The 19,673-nt window shown below is 33.2% G+C and overlaps 1 protein-coding gene across 1 annotated transcript in view; it reads right to left on the reverse strand.

Annotated features, from left to right (window-relative positions):
* Nucleotides 1-5,338, reverse strand: part of LOC144226834 (protein eyes shut homolog) — a 160,674-nt gene extending 155,336 nt beyond the window's left edge. The window contains exons 1-2 of the mRNA XM_077758353.1: nucleotides 4,588-5,338; nucleotides 1,129-1,242 (exon numbers count right to left, since the gene is read on the reverse strand). Coding sequence (XP_077614479.1) covers nucleotides 1,129-1,242; nucleotides 4,588-5,338 — 865 coding nt within the window. The remainder of the gene's footprint in view (nucleotides 1-1,128; nucleotides 1,243-4,587) is intronic.
* Nucleotides 5,339-19,673: the final 14,335 nt, after the last annotated feature.

Here is a 19,673-nt window from a genome sequence, read left to right on the forward strand (position 1 = left end):
GAACCCACGAACTGTGAGATCATGACCTGAGCCGAAGTCGGACATTTAACTGACTGAGCCACCCAGGCGCCCCCAGTAACAAGCATTTAATCAAATAACTTAGTAAATTAATCACACAAAATGTCAGGTTTTGAAAGTTTCAGTGAGTGGTCCTTATTTTTAAAAAGACATTAAAGTTTATTTTTGCATAACACAATACAGTCGTCACACACCATATTCAGTAAGTTCAAAAGTGCACAATTATATAAGTACTCTAATGTGCTTTGGAATGAATAACTGGACTTGTGGAAAGCAACATTTGAGGGAGATCCTATATTTCATGGCTAAATTTATTTATTAGAACATAATGTAAATCATTTGAGAAATCCTACAACTTTGCAGTACCTAAGATTAGCCAAACATTCAAAGAACTCATATGTGGAGATCATTTATTTCATGAGATAAGTTTGAAACTATTTGTCAAAGAAAATAATGTGAAACAAGATAAAAATATGGCTCCTATGAGAAAGCCTAATTTATATGTTTTATTCAAAAACAAAAAAACAAAAGAAAACACAAAACAAAAACAAAAATAAAACAATTGAATTGATAATACTTTTCATTTAGCAAATTTCCTTTGAGAAAAACAGGAAACCTCAACAGTACAGTGAAAATATCCTCAATTAAGAATGGCATAATTAAATGTCAATTGAAGGCATGAACATTTTCAAGTTTATTAATCATAAATGAACTTTGGGTATAATTTTATAAAAAATAAAATAAGACCACATTGAAAAATATTCATTCTTCATAAAAAGTATTAGCAACATACTATTACAGATATATATGTCTAAACACAGCTTCTGCTTATATTATTTGGTAATGTTCAGATAATCAAATTAAGTATGTTTTTAGAATTTCCTTTTATTTATAGAGATCAAATATAAAGGTACAATAATTTTCTTTGAAAAGACTGTTATTAAAAATAAAACTGTTCTTAAGAGTACTTAATTGTAGCTGGAGACATCACTGCTTAAAGGCATTTTTCAGTAATAAAGGCAACATTTCAAATTTAATTTGAACTGTATAAAACAAAATTAAAATGATTTGTATGCATGTATATATGCATATTATATACACATTTCTTACCTGAAAATGGTTCATCACATTCACAGATGAAACTATTTGCAGTAATATTGCCACGATTCCCATGGAAACAGATATGTGGTTGACATTGGCCAATAATTTCTGAATAATTTATGCCTATATAAATGAAAATAAATTAATTTTGCAACTAAATTAAAAATATTTACATTGTATATAGTTAACTATGGTCATCAATTTCCCTCAAATTCTTTAAAAATCATGATCAAAATTTTGACCAAATGTAATTCTAATTAATAAATAATACTCCATGAGGATGTATGTATGTATGTATATATACACACGTGTATACTTAACAGACTGAGCCACCCAGGGGCCCTGCCATGGTGATGTATTTAAACTGAAACAAATGGGTGTCTGAGTTGCTCAGTTGCTAAGTGTCTGACTCCTGATGTAATTCAGGTCTTGATCTCGAAGACTTGATTTTGTGATGGTAGGTTAGGGCCCTCAGTGAGTCTTGCAGTGAGCATCACACCTACTTTAAAAAAATTGAAACAAAAATAAATTTCAATAAATTTGACATCAGGTTTTCCATCTTTTGATTCCCACTATATATTCAAATATTTTTCTGATTCTTGATATTTGAGATTTAGTTGATTTTCATGATAATTTGAATTTGTTAATCATGTTTTGACAGTAGATAATATTAATATATGTTATTCAACATAGAGTAGTAGCACTGCAGTGGTAATTTACAAAGTGACACATTCAAAAGTATACTGTCTCAGTCTTATAACCTAGCCAAGGTGATAATTCCAAAGAGGAATATGTGAAAGACTGACACTATCTGAAGAGGAACCAAGGCATAAACTATCAGTCAAACAAGTGGAATAAGCTCTAGATATCTGCTATACAAGATTGTACCTACTGTCAACATTAATATACTGTACACTTAAAAATTTGTTAAGAGGGCAAATGTCATATTAAGTGTTCTTTTCACAATACAATACAATAAAATAAAGTAAAATAAAATAAAATAATAAAATCTAAAAATATGGGGATAAAAAAGAAAAAGATATTGGATTCTTAGAAGTTATGCACAAACTTCTAAACTCTACATTTTCCTGCCCTTGCTGCTCTGTCAAGTTTCTAAATCTCACCTATACACACTATTGTGATCCTACAATACCATATACCATTACCTTCTTACAATACTTTTCTCTGCAGTTAGTTGGCTCATAATATCCTTTGTAGAAGAATATGCCTAGGAAATTCAAGGGCATGGCAAATGGACACATGTTACTATAAAACAGGTGTACATAATTTTCAATAGGTCAGGCACCCCTACATTCTAAGTGAATTTTTAATTTAATTTGTAAGCAGGTTTTGGCATCATCACTGATTCCTTTCAAATTCTTTATAGACTGGCATCTCTGCCTCACTAATACAGAACTCTTCTTCCTTCATTTACCTCCAGGAAACCCCCAACACAACGAAAATTTATGTAAATAGAATTCTTTCCCAAATATTTCCATGTAGAAAAACTAAATTAACAATAAAATGTTCAATAGGTCATAATCTACTTCAATCTTAGTGTAAGGGGACAAATAGCCCTCAAAATTCGTATGTTGAAATCCTGACCTCCAGGACCTCACAGTGTAATTATATTTGGAGACAAGATCATTAGAAAGGTAATAAAAATTAAATGAGGTCATTAAGGTGGGACCTAATCAAATGTGGCCCATGTCCTTATAAGATGAAAAATTTTGGATCACACAGACATATACAGAGGAAAGATACAGGGAGAACATGGCTGTCTACTAACCAAGCAGAGAGGCCTCAGAAGAAACCAGTCTTGCGGACATAATCTCTAACATTTAGCTTCTAGAATGGGGGAAAATAAAGTTTTGTTGTTGAAGTCACTAAAACTATGGTACTTTTATTATGGTATCACTAGCAAATTAATACAGTTAATATTCTCAATTTCTTTAGTACCTCTACATATTTCTATATCATCTGAAACTTAAAATCAAAGCAATTATAATTAAAGAGGCATTATGTTAGTGCTCACTATTATGGTGTTTGACATTTAATGGTTTAAATTATCTATGGCTTTGTTTCTATTAAATAAACAAATAAACATTGGGTAGAAACAAACCATTCTATGCAACTAAGATAAAACCACTGGATTAGAACTCCATGGTATATGATAATACATGTGCCAATTAATATTCCAATAGATGGTAGAAATTTTCTGCCTAAATATTCTTTAAAATTCTTTGGACAAACTAAAATTTATGCTTTAAGAGCTCTCACATTGCTTTTTCATGTGCCCCAAATCAGCAATTTGAGTGCTTTCACTTTTTGCTGACCTGTCTTAATTTTAATTACTGGGGAGGGTCAAAGTTACTTACATTTTTGTTAACTGATGCCAGTAAGGGTCAAATGAGAATTTGATCCCCGTTATAGAGAGAGGGTGTTCAGTGGATATTTCTGGGATTAACTTTTGAAATAGTCTTTGTACTTCCTTACTATAGAGTTTAAAATTACTCTGAAAGATTGACTTAGGTGAATTTTAGAGCCTACAAAGATTTATTGAGATATTCCATTCCATTTTATTAGATAGCCTTTCCAAACTTGACTACAATGGAGTCTTGCCGGGCACATGCAGGAAAAACCTTGTTGAAGGCCCCTAAACCAATTTCATTCTATGACTAATATTATTCCAATAATGGTTTAAAAAAATTTTTTTTATGTTTTTATTTATTTCTGAGAGAGAGAGACAGCGTGAGCAGGGGAGGATCAGAGAGGGAGGTAGACACAGAATCTGAAGCTGACTCCAGGCTCTGAGCTGGCTGTCAGCACAGAGCCCGATGCAGGACTCAAATCCATGAACCGTGAGATCATGACCTGAGCTGAAGCCAGACACTTAACTGACTGAGCTACCCAGGCACCCCAATAATGGGTTTTTTAACTACATGAGACATTAAGAATGAATTTTGGGAAATATGTGAAAATAGATATTTCAGGGTGAAACATATGTGCTTTTAAAAAAATTTTAGGGGCACTGGGTCGCTCAGTCGGTTAAGCACCGACTCTTGATTTTGGCTCAAGTCATCATCCCCGGGTCATGGGATTGAGCCCCACACAGGGCTATGGGCTGAGTATGGAGCCTGCTTGGGATTTTCTTTCTCTCTCTCTCTCCCTCTGCTCCTCTTCACTGCTAGCATGCTCTATCTTTCTTTAAAATAAAACAAACAAAAAAACACCAGCAAACAAAAAACCACTTATTTAAATTTAAAAAAAAAAAAAAGGAAAAGAAAAAGAAAAGAAAGTAAAGAATGCCTAATGGGAATTTTGTGTTTCCAGAATCCAAATTTAGCCCATTCTAAAAAATCTACAAATTTTTCAGAAATGTAGTTTGGTTTTTGGAAAGTAGCAGTTTATGAATTCAGTTTATTTTCCTATTTTAATAAGAATTATGTTACTTTAAAAGAATCTTACCTGTAAATGGTGGGTAGCAGATACATTCATATCCTTGCTTATCCAATTTTCCTCTTTTGTTAATGCAACTGCCATTATTTTCACATAGTTTATAAGAACATGGATCAAACTCTTGGCAATATTTTCCAAAAAATGGAGGCTGACAATGGCAACTGTATGTCTTGCTCCAAACTTCAGTAAGACATTTGCCATGCCCAGAACAAAATTCTGAGCTCAGAGATTCCTGGCAGAACTGTTCCTTCACTGTCACATTTAGTCGTAGCCCCAGGTGACAAAGTGATGGACCACTTGCTGTTACTGTGATAAAATAATGTGTCCCAGCACTCAGCCACTGAGAATTAACAGTATGCATTCCTTTTAGTTTGCAACCAAAAAGTAACTGATCTTCAGTTGTGGTGTTTTGCAGACAGTCAATGAATGATGCTTCAGAAACATTCATCAAATTTATTTCTGGAGTTTCAAGAGATGGTTCAGAAGAAATTATAAGGATGTCTCCCAATTGAATTTGTAAAGGGCAAATCTGGGGAATAACTTGATTGCCTGAAGTGTTCATTTTAGTATTTACATCCCCAAACAAGCAATCTCCATAGAAGTCCAGGCAGATGTTTTCTGTTAGTGTCCAATTCACCATATATGATAATGGTTGTGTATGCCATTCTTCCACAAATTGTGATTTACATGTTTTTTTTCCATTTATAAATGTGCTATGAAGAACCACTAGGCTCAGAAACATAATTGATTTGTTAATCATTTTGGGCAATTGTATTTTACAGTCTCTCATGAAAAGTGTCATAAAGAATCGCTGCAAAATGGGCTGAAAATATTGCTGAAAATTTTGCAAGCAGAGATTTTGTTCAAGGATTCCCAGCAACTGGCAGTTTTTCTGTTCCCAAAATGCAAGTGGATTTTGATCAGGAAACAGTAGTGTTCAACTGGTTTAAATATCCCTTTAAACATAAAAACATACATTGTTAGAGAAGTTACTTAATGATATTGACAATTCTAAGCTGGTTTCTGCAAAGACTATGTTGCCACCACCTATGCACTTACTTTGTGAAACAAAGCCAGAAAAAAATGTGGTGAAGATATATTGCATCTTATCCTGCCCTATAGAATTACCTGCTTCTGAAAAATTTTTATTGTTACATAATTATTATAGCAATTTACTGCAATCTTTTGTATGCTCTCTTTTCACCAAGCTTCAACAAAACTGAAATAAAGCAATAATTAAGATCCTTTATGGATGGTTTTAATTTTCTTCAGATATAAGTATTGCTCTCTGATTATGTTTAGAAAAATGCTTTAAAAACACCATCCATAAAACAAGAACAAAGGCGGTTTAAATATAATGTTCATATAATATTTTCATACAAACATAAGCCATAATGTGCAAACCATAGTCTTCTAATCCAAGAGGTAGGAACTCCCAGATATACAAGAGATTCTAGAAAATTCTGTTGTGTTAATAACTAAACTAGAATGATACCACCTCACCCAACTTCTGTAGAATTGTGGGAATATAGTAGGCAAAGAGGGAAAGGAAGTATAAAGTGGAATAATAAAAGAATGGTAAGTACAAGTATTATGTCATGACTTCTCTTTCATCACTCACCCCTGGTATGAAAGGGGGGACCATGGTATTAACTCTGTGGGGAAGGCATCATTACTCCCAGAGGGGGGTAATAATACTACCACTATCAACAAAACAAAACAAAACAAAACAACAATCTTTGAGATTTAAGATATTGACCCAATTAAAAAAAAATAGTAACTACAACTCACTGAGGGTTTTTTCTGTGTAAACTACTCTAGTCTTTGATTAATTTAAAAAAAGTTATCATCACAACAAAAGTTAAATTATGAAAAGAAGATAAATGGTGTAATGGAAAAATATGCTCTTTTGATTCCAATTATGTTATTTATTCAGTCTATATTTTAAGGCCACATGGGTTTTAATTCCCTCAGTCTTACAGATAAGAATATATTAAATATATTCATTTAATGGAATTAACAGTTGTATTAAATTAACATGGTAGTACATAAGATTGAGTTAGATTATATAAGAATATATTAGGGATTCAAAGTCCTGTCATTTTTTACTATACCTTGACTGTCAGTTAAATATTGTTAAATGAATTATGCCATTATGTGATACAATTAATTTGTTAATTCATATCAAATGTTTATATTAAGTACAACTTCTTAATGGCCATTCTAGATCATATAGAAATTAAATTTGAGTTGTAAATTTCCTCTTTGAAAATTCAGTTGTATTATAAATCTAAAAAATATAAATTCATATAAGTAATACATTACCTTAAAATATGCATATGGAAAATGTAAAATTATAACTTTCCTAGAATTAAAAGTTATGTATGATCATGTTCATTTAAAATATGTTAATCATAATTTCTGAATATAAATTAGTAATCTTGCTAAGATTTAGAGACCACTTTGAACAAATATATTGATCCCAATCTACATGCAAGGTAATATGCTAGGTACTGAAAATTCTTCAATGACCAAGTGAAATGAGGTATCAATATAGAAGCCTAAGAACTTAATAAAGGAAACAGAATTATTAGGCAATGACAGCATCAATTATCAAATGAATAGTCTAGAGCATTATGAGAATATGTAGCAGGGACATTAGTAGGACATAAGAATAAGCTTGAACAGTAAAATGGAATCATCTGGGAAAACTATCAAGGGAAGAGCATCCTCGGAAAAAATCTCTCTCTGAACATTTGAGAAGAATGCAACATTGGATATTTCTGAATAGGAGAAGGTGAGCTTTTAAGTGCAGAAAAAAAAATCATGATAAAATAGAAGTTCTTGATTTAGAGAGAGATTATATCAAGAAGGGGCATGCATCCTCAGTAAAAGGCTCAAATTTTATCTGAGGGGAATGGACAACCTCTTGAAGATTTTATGTAGGAGATTAATAAGGGTAAATTTTATTTTGATGATGTTAGGGTGAGGAATGGATTGGTGGACACAACTGGAAGAGTTGAGGCATTTGTAAAGGAGTCAGTAGCACTAATCTAGTGAAATGACTCTGATGGCTTGATTCATATGGAGGAAGTAGAAATATAAGAACACTGGTAGAGTTTAGAAATATTTAAATTTTTAAAATTATTTTCTTAATATTGTTTTTTATTTCTGAGAGAGAGACAGTGTGAGCAAGGAAGGGTCAGAGAGAGAGGGAGACACAGAATCTAAAACAGGCTCCAGGCTCTGAGCTAGCAGTCAGCACAGAGCACGACTCGGGGCCTGAACCCACAAACCGTGAGATCATGACCTTAGCCAAAGTAGAACACTTAACCAACTGAGCCACCCAGGCACCCCTTAAATGGTAGAATTATAAAGTCTTGAAGGCTGTTGACCTAAGAAGAGAGAAAACATCCAGGAGGATCAGGTATGGAAACAAGATGGCAAGGGGGAAGGGTATGTCACAATCACTTAAGCATATACCAAATTTGAAGTGTACTGGAGTGATTTTTTTATAGAAGTATCCAGATTTTTGGTATAGACAGATGAAAGCACAAGAGAAAAAGCTAGGCTGATGTTCAAAATCTGATTATGTTAATCACATTTTTTTTAATATTTCAATATGTATGTGAAATTGTTGGAATGTTGGTTTAAAATGAAAAAGACTAAGGGTGCCTGGGTGGCTCAGTTGGTTGAACGTCCGACTTTGGTTCAGGTCATGATCTCACAGTTTGTGGGTTCGAGCCTCACGTCGGGCTCTGTGCTGACTGCCAGCTCAGAGTCTGGAGCCTGTTTCGGATTTTGTGTCTCCCTCTCTGACCCTCCCATGCTCATGCTGTTTCTCTCTCTCTCTCTCTGTCAGAAATAAATAAAACATTTTAAAAAATTTAAAAAAAAAGAAAATATATGACAATTATTACAGTGTAGAGTAGGAGAAAAGGAAGAAGTTTATTTTAGATTATTAAGGCTATGACTTTGGTGGCAGGAAGTTGAGGAATTTATCTTGTGGGATCTTCTATTTTCTTTATAAAATAGGAGACAATCAGAAAAATGGTGAGTTTCAAAGAGATAAAGGAATGGACAAGACCTGAAATAAACAGGAAAATGTAAGAGAATGTTTATTAGGAAAAAGAGGGAAGGATCACTATGCAACATTGAAATACTTTTGTAGCTGTAAGTCACAAATTTATAGTAGTATACACCTGCACATATGCATTATTTTCCAGTAGCCTAGTCAAAAAAAGATACAATAAAAAACTAAGTCATAAATGGGTTTAAACAAACACAGTCACCAATTTATTTCCATGTTGAAAGCCTAAGAAACAAATTTCATTTGCATTGAAGCAGAATTAGGTCTGTGTGACATTTTTAGACTAGCTGCAGATGTGAGCTCGCATTACTGCATGGCTAATCCCGTGCTTCTCAGAATTCTCTGGATCCCTAATTATTGTGCATTTATATTTTGTAAGAGAAAATGACTTGATAGTTTCATTTCAGTCTCGAGAAAATTTAAATGAATAAAAATAGAAGCAAAAAAAATCTCTATGAGGTCAATTTGCTTCTATATATGCTGAATACAAAATGCTTGGATTTTATTAGGAAAGTGATTAATATAAATATTAAATTATGGATAAATTTGAATAAGAAGCTATAATTTGGACTCAAAAGGTAATGGTATGTGCCTTAGTTTTTCACTTATAAATACGCTGTTAAAATTCTGTCCAAAGTAGCAAGTCAAAGGACAATCTGCTTACTTACAACACACACACACACACACACACACACACACACACACAATTTCATAAAGTTAAAAGTTGAAATCAGGAATCATGATCATCTCACATGATATTGTCATCTTTTAAATTCTTGATCCAAGAACCCTAGTATTCAGGGACTATGATGGAGCCATTTATATCATTGTGCACAATTGCAACCATAATATTAGGCAGTGATGTTACCAGGATAATATTTCACAGGAAAAACTACTGAGTAATTTCAAATCATGTGAGCTGTGTTATTTTTATATTAGCTTTGTAGTTCAGTTACTCTAAAAACAAAGCCCAACTTGCATTCAACATTTAATAAAACATAGGTAACATTTATTTGATTCCCATTTAGAAATTATCTTAAATGACTTTATTTAAAAAATAAGAAAATAGATTTAAATAAATTCATTTTATATAGACAAAGGATAATTTGAATAAAATGTGTCTATTTCAGTGTTTGGATTATAACAGACATCCAATGAAAGATAGCTGAGTAAGGATTAGAAATAATGCATATAACTCATTTGAACTGTGCTCAATACATAGTATCTTGAACTGTATTAGCTTTTAATGAGCTTATAGTTGATTCCACAGAACAGTGTTTTTCGTTTTTACCCCATCATGTAGTATTTTATTCTCTCTCTGCCCCTTCCTTGCTTGCGCATGCTCTCTTTCTCTCTCTCAAAATAAATAAATAAACTTTTTTCAAAAAAAGTCAATATAGCTATCAGCATCATGGAAGATGAAAATTCTTGCAGGTAATCCAGAATAGGGAAAATGGTAAATTTTCCAATTAACACTGAGAAGAAGCAATGGAAAAGAGGTAGCCAATTTAGGAAGAAGAATATTCAGAATGAGATTACGAATAGGACATGAGCATAAGCAAGGGGATTCAGGTGAAAAATTACAAATCCTGAAGAACAGTAATATTCAAGTGACAGAAAGTATTTTTTAAATAACCACATTTTGTTAAGGAAAACAAAGGAGGGAAAGGATTCCAGAATGTTTAGAGTTAGTATTCCTATATTAGAAAGTGAGTTAACTAAATTTGATGATTACAATGCAGTTTAATTGATGTGATAAGAGATTCAAGTGAGATTGGTTTATAGGACTTAAGAGAGAGAAAAATTCAATGGAGAGAACTCCTTGAAAAAAAAAGTCTACGAAAGAAAGAGTGGATAAAGACGTCAACAGAGGGGAGTTAATACTTCATTTATTTTTACTTTTTTCCTTAAATTTTTTAATGCTTACTTTTGAGAGAAAGAGAGAGATAGAGCATGAGTGGGGGAGGGGCACAGAGAGAGAGGGAGACATAGAGTATGAAAGCAGGCTCCAGGCTCTATGTTAAGCTGTCAGCACAGACTCGGACCCGGGGCTCGAACCCACTAGTGGTGAGATCATGACCTGAGCCAAGGTCGGATGCTTAACCGACTGAGCCACANGCTGGGAGGCAGGGTGGGAGAGAAAGAAAGATAAGAGAGTATCTCAGGCAGGCTCTACACCCAGCTCTGTACCCTACACTGGGACTCAATCCCACCACGACCCTGGGATTACAACCTGGGCTGAAATCAAGAGGTTATCACGCACCTGACTGAGCCATCGTTAAAGACATAAGTTCCAATGAAAAGCTTTGTTTGACCTCAAAGGCTCTATGTTGGGTACCCCTCCACATGTATTCACATTGTGATATGTCTTCAAGTGCCTTTTTACCAGAAAATAGTGTGCAGAACTATATTTTCATTTGTTTCCCTGAAAATCACTACTTCTGTCCTTCGTGTTTATATTATTCTAAACTAAGGAACTTAGAGAATGGAATAAACATCAGGAATGTAATTGGGTCAGTGATACTCAACTGTTGAATTGGCCACAAGACAGTGTATATCTTGGATGAGTTTAGGAATGAAGAACATCAAAGGATTAGGCTTGGGAATGGAATAAGGTCAGAACTTTTTCCCTCCTTTTTCTAATTTAGTTATAAATGTATAATTTTATGATACTATTTTATCATTCTTTAAAGGATAGGAATTAAATTTAGTCTGTCATTATTTTAAAACTATTTTCCTTTCCATTCCACATGCTCAATGACTAGGTCTCAGCATTTTTAAGTGTTTTTTTTTTTAAGAGTACTTACGAGAAATAAAGTTTGTCTTCTGTGAATTAAAATAGGTTTTCCATAAGTAACCTAGACTAAAAATTATTTTGCAATAACACTACCATATTTGTGTGTGTATCCATATGTATAGCCTTTAATATAACCTAAGTAATCAAAACATAATAGTATGGCTATTTTTATTTTCATTTGTAGATGATTAAAACAAAAATTTAAATGTTTACATCAAGGTCTATTTTTTACCTCATTCAGGTTCATAAGTCCTATCTCTTGGCTGAGATCATATGTGTTTTCCTAGAATACTTTATAGTTCAAAGCAAAAAACATACATTGAAGGGATCCATCTAAATTATACTTGCCACAATCTATTTAGTGTATAATATCAGGATCTAAAGTGGTAATGGGTATAGAAAATGGGTATATTGAATTACAATGTGTTGTAATCCAAGTTAAGAATTAATAATCTTTGATAACTAACTTAATATACAATATAAAGGAGTTATCATTTTAAAGACAATCATTTTAATTACTTTTATACAGTTTGTATCTTCTCATACTAGTCCACACTCAGGCTTTAGCAATTCATTAAAACTGGCATTTAAGGTTCCTATCAGTGTATGCCTCCAGTGGCCAGGGCTCTATGTAAGAAGATTCTGCTATGACTCTCCCTCATGACACACCTCTCTAGATTTTCCACTGCAACCTCAGTTTTCTGATAGGAAATTGGTTTTCTGATAGAAATTTTCTGATAGAAAATTCATTGGTTTTCATTTTGCTTAGCCTTATCCTGATGTAAGAATGTGGGTGATAATTTCCAAGTTTTTTGTATGTCAGAACTATAACCCACAGTCTACATTGAATTTTGCTGATTTTTTTTTTCCAGATTTTCAGATATCTAGTGATTGTCTACCATCCAAGCAAAGGGCTTTGTCTACTTTTACCATGAGTAGCTCTACTGGATAGTATTCCATTATATGCCTATAGTGCAATTTGTTTATCCATTCAGCTGTTGATGAGCATTGTTCTTTCCAAGTACTATTACAAATAAAGCTGCTATAAACATTTAAGAACAAGTCTTTGTGTAGATATCCATTTTTATTGATCATATATGAATATCTAGGAAAGAAATAGATGAGTCATATGGTTAGTGGATGCTTAATTTTTTCAATAAGCTGTCAAATATTTTCCAAACTTGTTTTACCATCATACATTTCCATTAGCAGTTTTTGAGGTTCCAGTGACTCCAAATCATCTCCAAAATTTGGTATGGGAAGTCTTTAATTTTAGTAGTTCTAACAGAAATCTCATGACAGTTAATGTAATTACTAATGATCTAGAGCATCTTTTCAATGCTTATTTGCCATCCGCATATGTTCTTTAAAGTATCTATTCAAATTTTTGTATACTCTTAGTTGGGTTTCTTGTTTCTTATAATTTAATTTTGAGAATAGTTTACACTTTTGAAATACAAATCCTCTGCCAGATTTGTGATGTGCAAATATTTTCTCTCAGTCTGTGGCCTAAATTTTCATTCTTGTAAGAGTATATTTTACAAAGCAGATCTTAATTTGATGATTACCAACTTATCAATTTTTCTCAAAGCTCTTGAACTAAATATAAAGCCCCTATCAATATGGTGAAATACAACGAGCAGTCTTCTTGTTTTTGTTTGTTTGTTTGTTTGTTGCTTGTTTGTTTGGCCCCTGCAGACTTCCATCTTCAGTCTCTGCAATCTGGACTGAATTCTTTCCAGATGGAAGCCCAACTGTCATCCTGGAACTTCCTACCCACATCATCCGGCCTATTCCTTTTGCCTCACATCTCTGTTGGATCCTTGTTTCCTGGAGCACACATACTAGCTCTCTACATGAGCCTTCGTTTTGGTGGCAGACATTTTCCAAGAGGCCTTTTACAAGGGTGAATGGAAGACACAGTTTTAAGAGCTCATATAACAGAAAATATCACTGGAGTCACACTTAAAAATATCTAAGTGGCATATGATCTATTAGATTCTTTCTTTCTTTCTTTCTTTCTTTCTTTCTTTCTTTCTTTCTTTCTTTCTTTCTTTCTCTCTCTCTTTCTTTCTTTCTCTCTTTCTTTCTTTCATTTTCTTTCTTTCAGCATTTTTTGTTTTACTGAATATAGAATGCTGGATTGAGGATCATTTTCCTTGAGGAAAGCCATTACTTCATTTCCTTCTTTTTATGAAAAGTACAATACAGTTATTATTTATGATTCTTTGTATATGACATTTACCTTGATTTTTCTCTCACAAACTTTTAAAACTTTTACCTCTTATGTCCTAAAGTTTTCATGATTAAGAGTTGAAGTGTGTCATGTGTCATCCATTTAGATATACCAACATAGTTGATAAGGGGTGTGTGCATGTGTATGTGTGTATATTGTTGGTGGTGTTATTTTAGAAACTTACGTCTTTTAATTGTAAAATAGTTTTCCTTGAGGTGGTTATTTTACTTAGTGGTTCCTTTATTCCACTGAGAAGTATGATGCAAACAATATTTGGTGATATCCATGATCTTCTCCATTTGCTATTTGTTCTTTCTAAGGCTGAACCTAAAAATATTCTTTGTGTTTAAAATACTTTATTTTTTAAAAAATTAACATTTATTTTCAAGAGATAGAGACAGTGTAAACAAGGGGGGACGCAGAGAGAGAGAGAGGGAGACACAGAATCTGAAGCAGGCTCCAGGCTCTGAGCTGTCAGCACAGAGCCCAACATGGGGCTTGAACCTATGAACCTGAGCCAAAGTGAGATCATGACCTGAACCAAAGTTGGATGCATAACTGACTGAGCCACCCAGGCACCCCGTATTTAAAATACTTTAGAACTAGTATTTTTTATTTGTAAGAGATATTTTCTTAGAAATTCATTAAGGATATGCTTTTAACTTCTTACCTATAAAAATTACAATTGCATTCTGGTAGTCATGCATGGAAACTGACAATCAATAATGAAAATATGCTTCTTTTGTTTTGTTTTGTTTTGCAATAAACATACATTACACATGACTTGACTTAAAAGAACTATAAGAGAATAACACACCTGCTTGTTTTCCTACTAATGGTATATGATATTTTTATCTACTAGAGAGATGTTTTCCTCTAACTAAAATGTAAATAAATATATTTTAACCCAGAGAAAACTATTAATTATAATTATTAAGTTCTTCATGTTTAGTGTGTGTGTGTGTGTGTGTGTGTGTGTGTGGGAGATAGCTGCTGTTGTGCTATATAATCAGAATACATTAAAAGACAAAAACTAAACAGCGCTCCTTACAAATAAGGGTACTGTGGTGGGATGGAAAGAATATTACTTTTAAAGTACAGAAAATCAGACTTAAATCTTCATCATTCTATGACCTAGAAATAACAACCTATTCTTTTCCATGTGTTTTATCACACAATCTTCTAAACAAACTTGTTATAATTTGCTATTTACTATGGAAACCATATCCCCTACATTAGCCAAATTGTTTTTAATTGTTATTTCAGTCTTCCCAGGGAAATATTATTTTTTTCCAATCTAAAAATGAGTGAAATTGGTGTCAGAGAGAAAAAAAAAACTCATCCAAGATCATGAAACTTGTAGGTGATAAACTCAGGATTCAAAACCACTCTCATACACTGGTGAAATTTCTCCCTAACGTCCGCTGGCACACTTAGATATTACTACATATAGCTATCCATTATGACCTACAGATACTTTCAGAGATACAAATATGAGGAGATAATTATATTGCAAAGGAATATTAATTGCAGAAATCTTCATTCAATATTTTAAAACTCTTGGAAGATATATATATATGTGTATATATATATATGTGTGTGTGTATATATATNAAGAAAAAAAGTAAAAACAAAAGAGGAAAAGAAGGAAAGGGAGAACAAAAGAAAGGGGAATTAAAGAAAGAAGAGAGTTCCAGGCATAAGGATGCTGGGGCCATTAAGTGAAGCAATATATATTAAAGCCCCAAGGAAAATTTTGGCACACACTATGTTTTTAGTTAAATTTTTAATGTGACAGATTGACTCCATACCCTGGCTGCAATATGAGGAAATCTTCTATTAATAGGCCTACATATTCTGTATATGAAAAGACATGGGGATAAAAATATCTACTTCTAAGCAATTAGGCCTATAGTTAGACAAAGGTCATTGCTATTTGTCACAGATTTTAAAGAACTTTTAAGTATGGTAGGTTTAAGATTTTTAGGAATGTGACCTTAACAGTGAAAAGAGAAATTATGACATGTCAGCAACTCTCAGAAATCTCATTTGTGGCTAGGATTGATTAAAAAAATAAGAAAATTAAAATAAAAAAATACACTGAAAACATGAATGGTAATTTTTTTCCAGAGAAAATGTAAAGAAATAGGAAAATAAAAATTACATGATAGAGTAAAACAATTTCTTTAAGATGTCAGAATGAGTTAACATTTTATTGAGGGCTTAACTTCTATTAGGCTCTATGCTAAATGTTTTATTCTTTTTTTAATATTTATTTATTTTGAGAGAGAGAAAGTGGGGAAGGGGCAGAGGAAGGGGGGAACAAAGAATTCCAAGCAGACTCTGTGCTGTGAGCATGAAGCCCAATGTAGGGCTCAATCCCACAAACCATGAGATCATGACCTGAGCCAAAATCAACAGTCGGTTGCTTAACCAACTAAGCCACCTAGGTGCCCCTATGTTTTATCCTTTTTATCTTCTACCTTTGAAATTAGTACAAGTATTTACCCCCATTACATATATAAGGGCATGAAAATGTACCAAGAAGCATTTGCTACAACCTCCTCTTTCACCATACATTCTATGAAAATTCTCCCCATTAAACATATTTTTCTTGATGGCAGGATACTGTAAAAAAACCCAAGAGTTTATGAGTAAACAAAGGAACTAGATTCTGGTCCAGATGCTGACACTTACTAGTCAGAGCATCTACTTACTATAGTAGAGAACTCATTTTCTCATGGTAGGGAAGGGGGGAGTTTAGATATAGCAATCTTTCATATATCTTTCAACTCTAACACTGTATGCTGTTATGCTTTCTTTAAAATAATAATATATACTGCTTATAATGGTTAATTTTATTTGTCCTCTTCACTGGGCCATGGGATACCCAACTTTCTGGTTAAATATTATTCCTGGGTTTGACTGAGAGTGTGTCTCTGGAAAAGATTAGCCCTTGAAATGGTACACTGAGTAAAGCAGATAACACTTCTCAATGAAGGTGGGTGTCACCCAATCTCCTGGGAACCTGAATAGAACAAAAAGCAGACTGTTTGAATTCTTTCTCTACATAACTGCATAAGCTAGAACATTGGGGTTCTACTCTTAGACTGATAATTATACCATACACTTCCTTGGTTGTTGGGCCTTCAGACTGATACTAAATGATACCACCCATTTTCCTGCCTCTCCAGTTTGTAGACAGCAAAGCATAAGACTCCTCAGCTCCCAAAATTAGGTGATCCAATTCCTCAGGGTAAATCCATTCATATATTTTTATAAATTGGTAGATAGATAAAGCAATAAAGACATAGATAAATAGATGGTAGATAGATAAATGATAGATATGTATCTTCACCACCTATTGGTTTTATTTCGCCGGAGAACCTTAATAAACTATTATTCATGGTAATATCTGGTTTCTGCGGAAAACAGCTCCATATTTAGTGTTCTCTGTATCATTACATGAATTGAGGTCTTTATTAACATTAACTTGCAAATTATTCTAAATCTCAAACCCCTTCATGATAACGTGGCACTAATGCAAAATTCTTGCTCTTTGAACATGCAAATTGGTTTATGAACCAAAGGAAAACTATGTGTGGAAGTGCTATATATGTAACATATTCTATTATTTTCTTTTTCATTTTAAAACAGGAATGATTTTATAACTTTCATTTTTAATAACTTGTTTCTATTCCATGGGGCATGGTTAATAATAACAATCAATAACAAAAATTTTTCTAAATCTGTTTTTTCCCTCAAAAAACCCCCCTTTTTCCTGTTTTTTTTTTTTTCTTTTTTTAAAGTACTAAAATGAAGGCACCTAGGTAGCTCATTCCACTAAGTGTCTCACTTCAGCTCAGGTCATGATTTCATGGTTGACAAGTTCAAACCCTATACCAGGCTCTGTGTTGACAGCTCAGATCCAGGAGCCTTCTTCAGAGTCTGTCTCCCTCTCTCTCTACCCCTCCCCTGCTCATTCTCTCTCTCTCTCTGTCTCTCAAAAACAAATGAAAGATTAAAAATATTTAAAGCACTAATGTCAGTATTTCTTATTCCACACAAATTTATTACTTAATTTGGATTTACATCTATACTACTAAAGTTATATCTGAAACAATATGTAGGTTAAACATATAAACAGGTAAAGAAATTATAAATGATGCTGCTACTTTCTCATCACTATAGCCATACAGACCATTTTAAGATTTCTATGAGTTTATTCAAGCTAACAAGTTAAAGCTAAAAGCCTTAAATAAATTTTAGATCTGGAAATTAACAATTAAAATATAGTAGAATGAAGTTAAAGTTTAATTCTTTCAACCAAATAAAGATAATTATATCATACATAAAGCCCAATGGCAGTTTACCACCATTGCTGTAAATTACAGAAGTTGATCATGAAATGGGAATATACATATATATGTGTGTGTGTGTATATATATATGTATATATGTGTGTGTGTATACATATATATATATATCCAAGAACATACATGTTGAAATAGTATAAGTTTGAGACAAGATAGTTAAAATTCAACTAAAACATATTATATGTGAAAAGTTTCCAGATGATGTTTATTGTGCTCAAATATCTTCCTACTTAGCTAGGTACAAGAGAAAAAAAAGAGAGAAAATAAAAAAAGTTAAAAGTTGTTATCTCTTAATAGACAATCTTTCTTTAAAGTGCTTAACATATATAAATTATCTAAGCCTCACAGCATCTCTAAAATAAATATTATCCCCATTTGACAGATGAAGAAACTGAATCCAAGAAAATTAATATCCCTCATGTATCACAGCTAGTATTATTATAGGGAAATATAGGATAAAATAGAGAGAGAAAGGTTAGGATCTGAGGTCCATGGGTAAGGAAAAACACGTACTTTGGAATAATGGTGGGAGCACGTGACCAGGAGCAAACTCCCTGTAGCGTAAGATTCCTCTTAAGAATATAACACCACCACCTACTCCCTCTGAGGTTCCTCTCAAAAATTTGACAATCAAAAAGCCTAACTAAAATAAGTAAACTGCAACACCTATGTTACACGAGGGACAGTATGACCATACTTCGACTCCTCACACAACGGAATTGAGCCAATCAGGAATGGATAACCCAGCACCTAGAGTTATTCAGCCAATAAGTGTAGGACTGGAGAAGAATGGTGGGGAAGGGTAGGGAAGGCAACAACCAAAATCTTGTAAAACAAAGGCCTTTGCCTATAGTCTGCAGGCATTTACTTTAGAATTCCCCCTTTCTGCAAAGAGAGCTTCTATATTATTCTTACTTTCCAATCTTATACTCTAATAAACTTTTGCCTGCTGCTCCTTTTATTCTGGGCCCACCTCTTCATTCCTTAAAGTGTTGGGCCAACAAACCCTGGGTACTGAGGTAAAGAATCTTGCAACAGTATTTGGCAGTCTGAATCTAATTCCAAGCATTCTTGGAGTGTCTGTGCCTTAAGTCACTTAATCACTGAACTAATTTGAAAAAAAAAAATGTATTTCAGCAAAATTAGAAACATATGGAAAATATGAAGAATTAAACACACATGATGAAAAATACTGAAAACTATGTTTTTTGTCTCCAATTTTCCATCTTCAAAAAAAGGATGGAAGATTTCTGTGTGTGTTTCATCACTATATAGCAACTTGGCAAACACATGGGAAACATTCAACAATATCTTTGTTGAAACATGTGTCCCATGCATATTAAATAAGGAAATAGATGGTTAAAAATCTATTTGCTTCCAGGCACCTAGGAAGTGTCCAACTCTTGATTTTGGCTCAAGTCTTGATCTCACAGTTCCTGGGTTAGAGCCTGACAGCTCAGAGCCTGGGTCTAGTTCAGATTCTCTCCCTCTCTCTCTCTCTCTGCCCTTGCCTCATTCACGCTGTTTCACTCAATCTCTCTCAAAAATAAACAAACATTATTTTTTTAAATCTATTTGTTCCAAATTTAGTGAATAT

This window comes from Crocuta crocuta, unplaced genomic scaffold (genome assembly GCF_008692635.1).
Source record: "Crocuta crocuta isolate KB4526 unplaced genomic scaffold, BGI_CrCroc_1.0 scaffold33, whole genome shotgun sequence".
Taxonomy (NCBI): domain Eukaryota; kingdom Metazoa; phylum Chordata; class Mammalia; order Carnivora; family Hyaenidae; genus Crocuta; species Crocuta crocuta.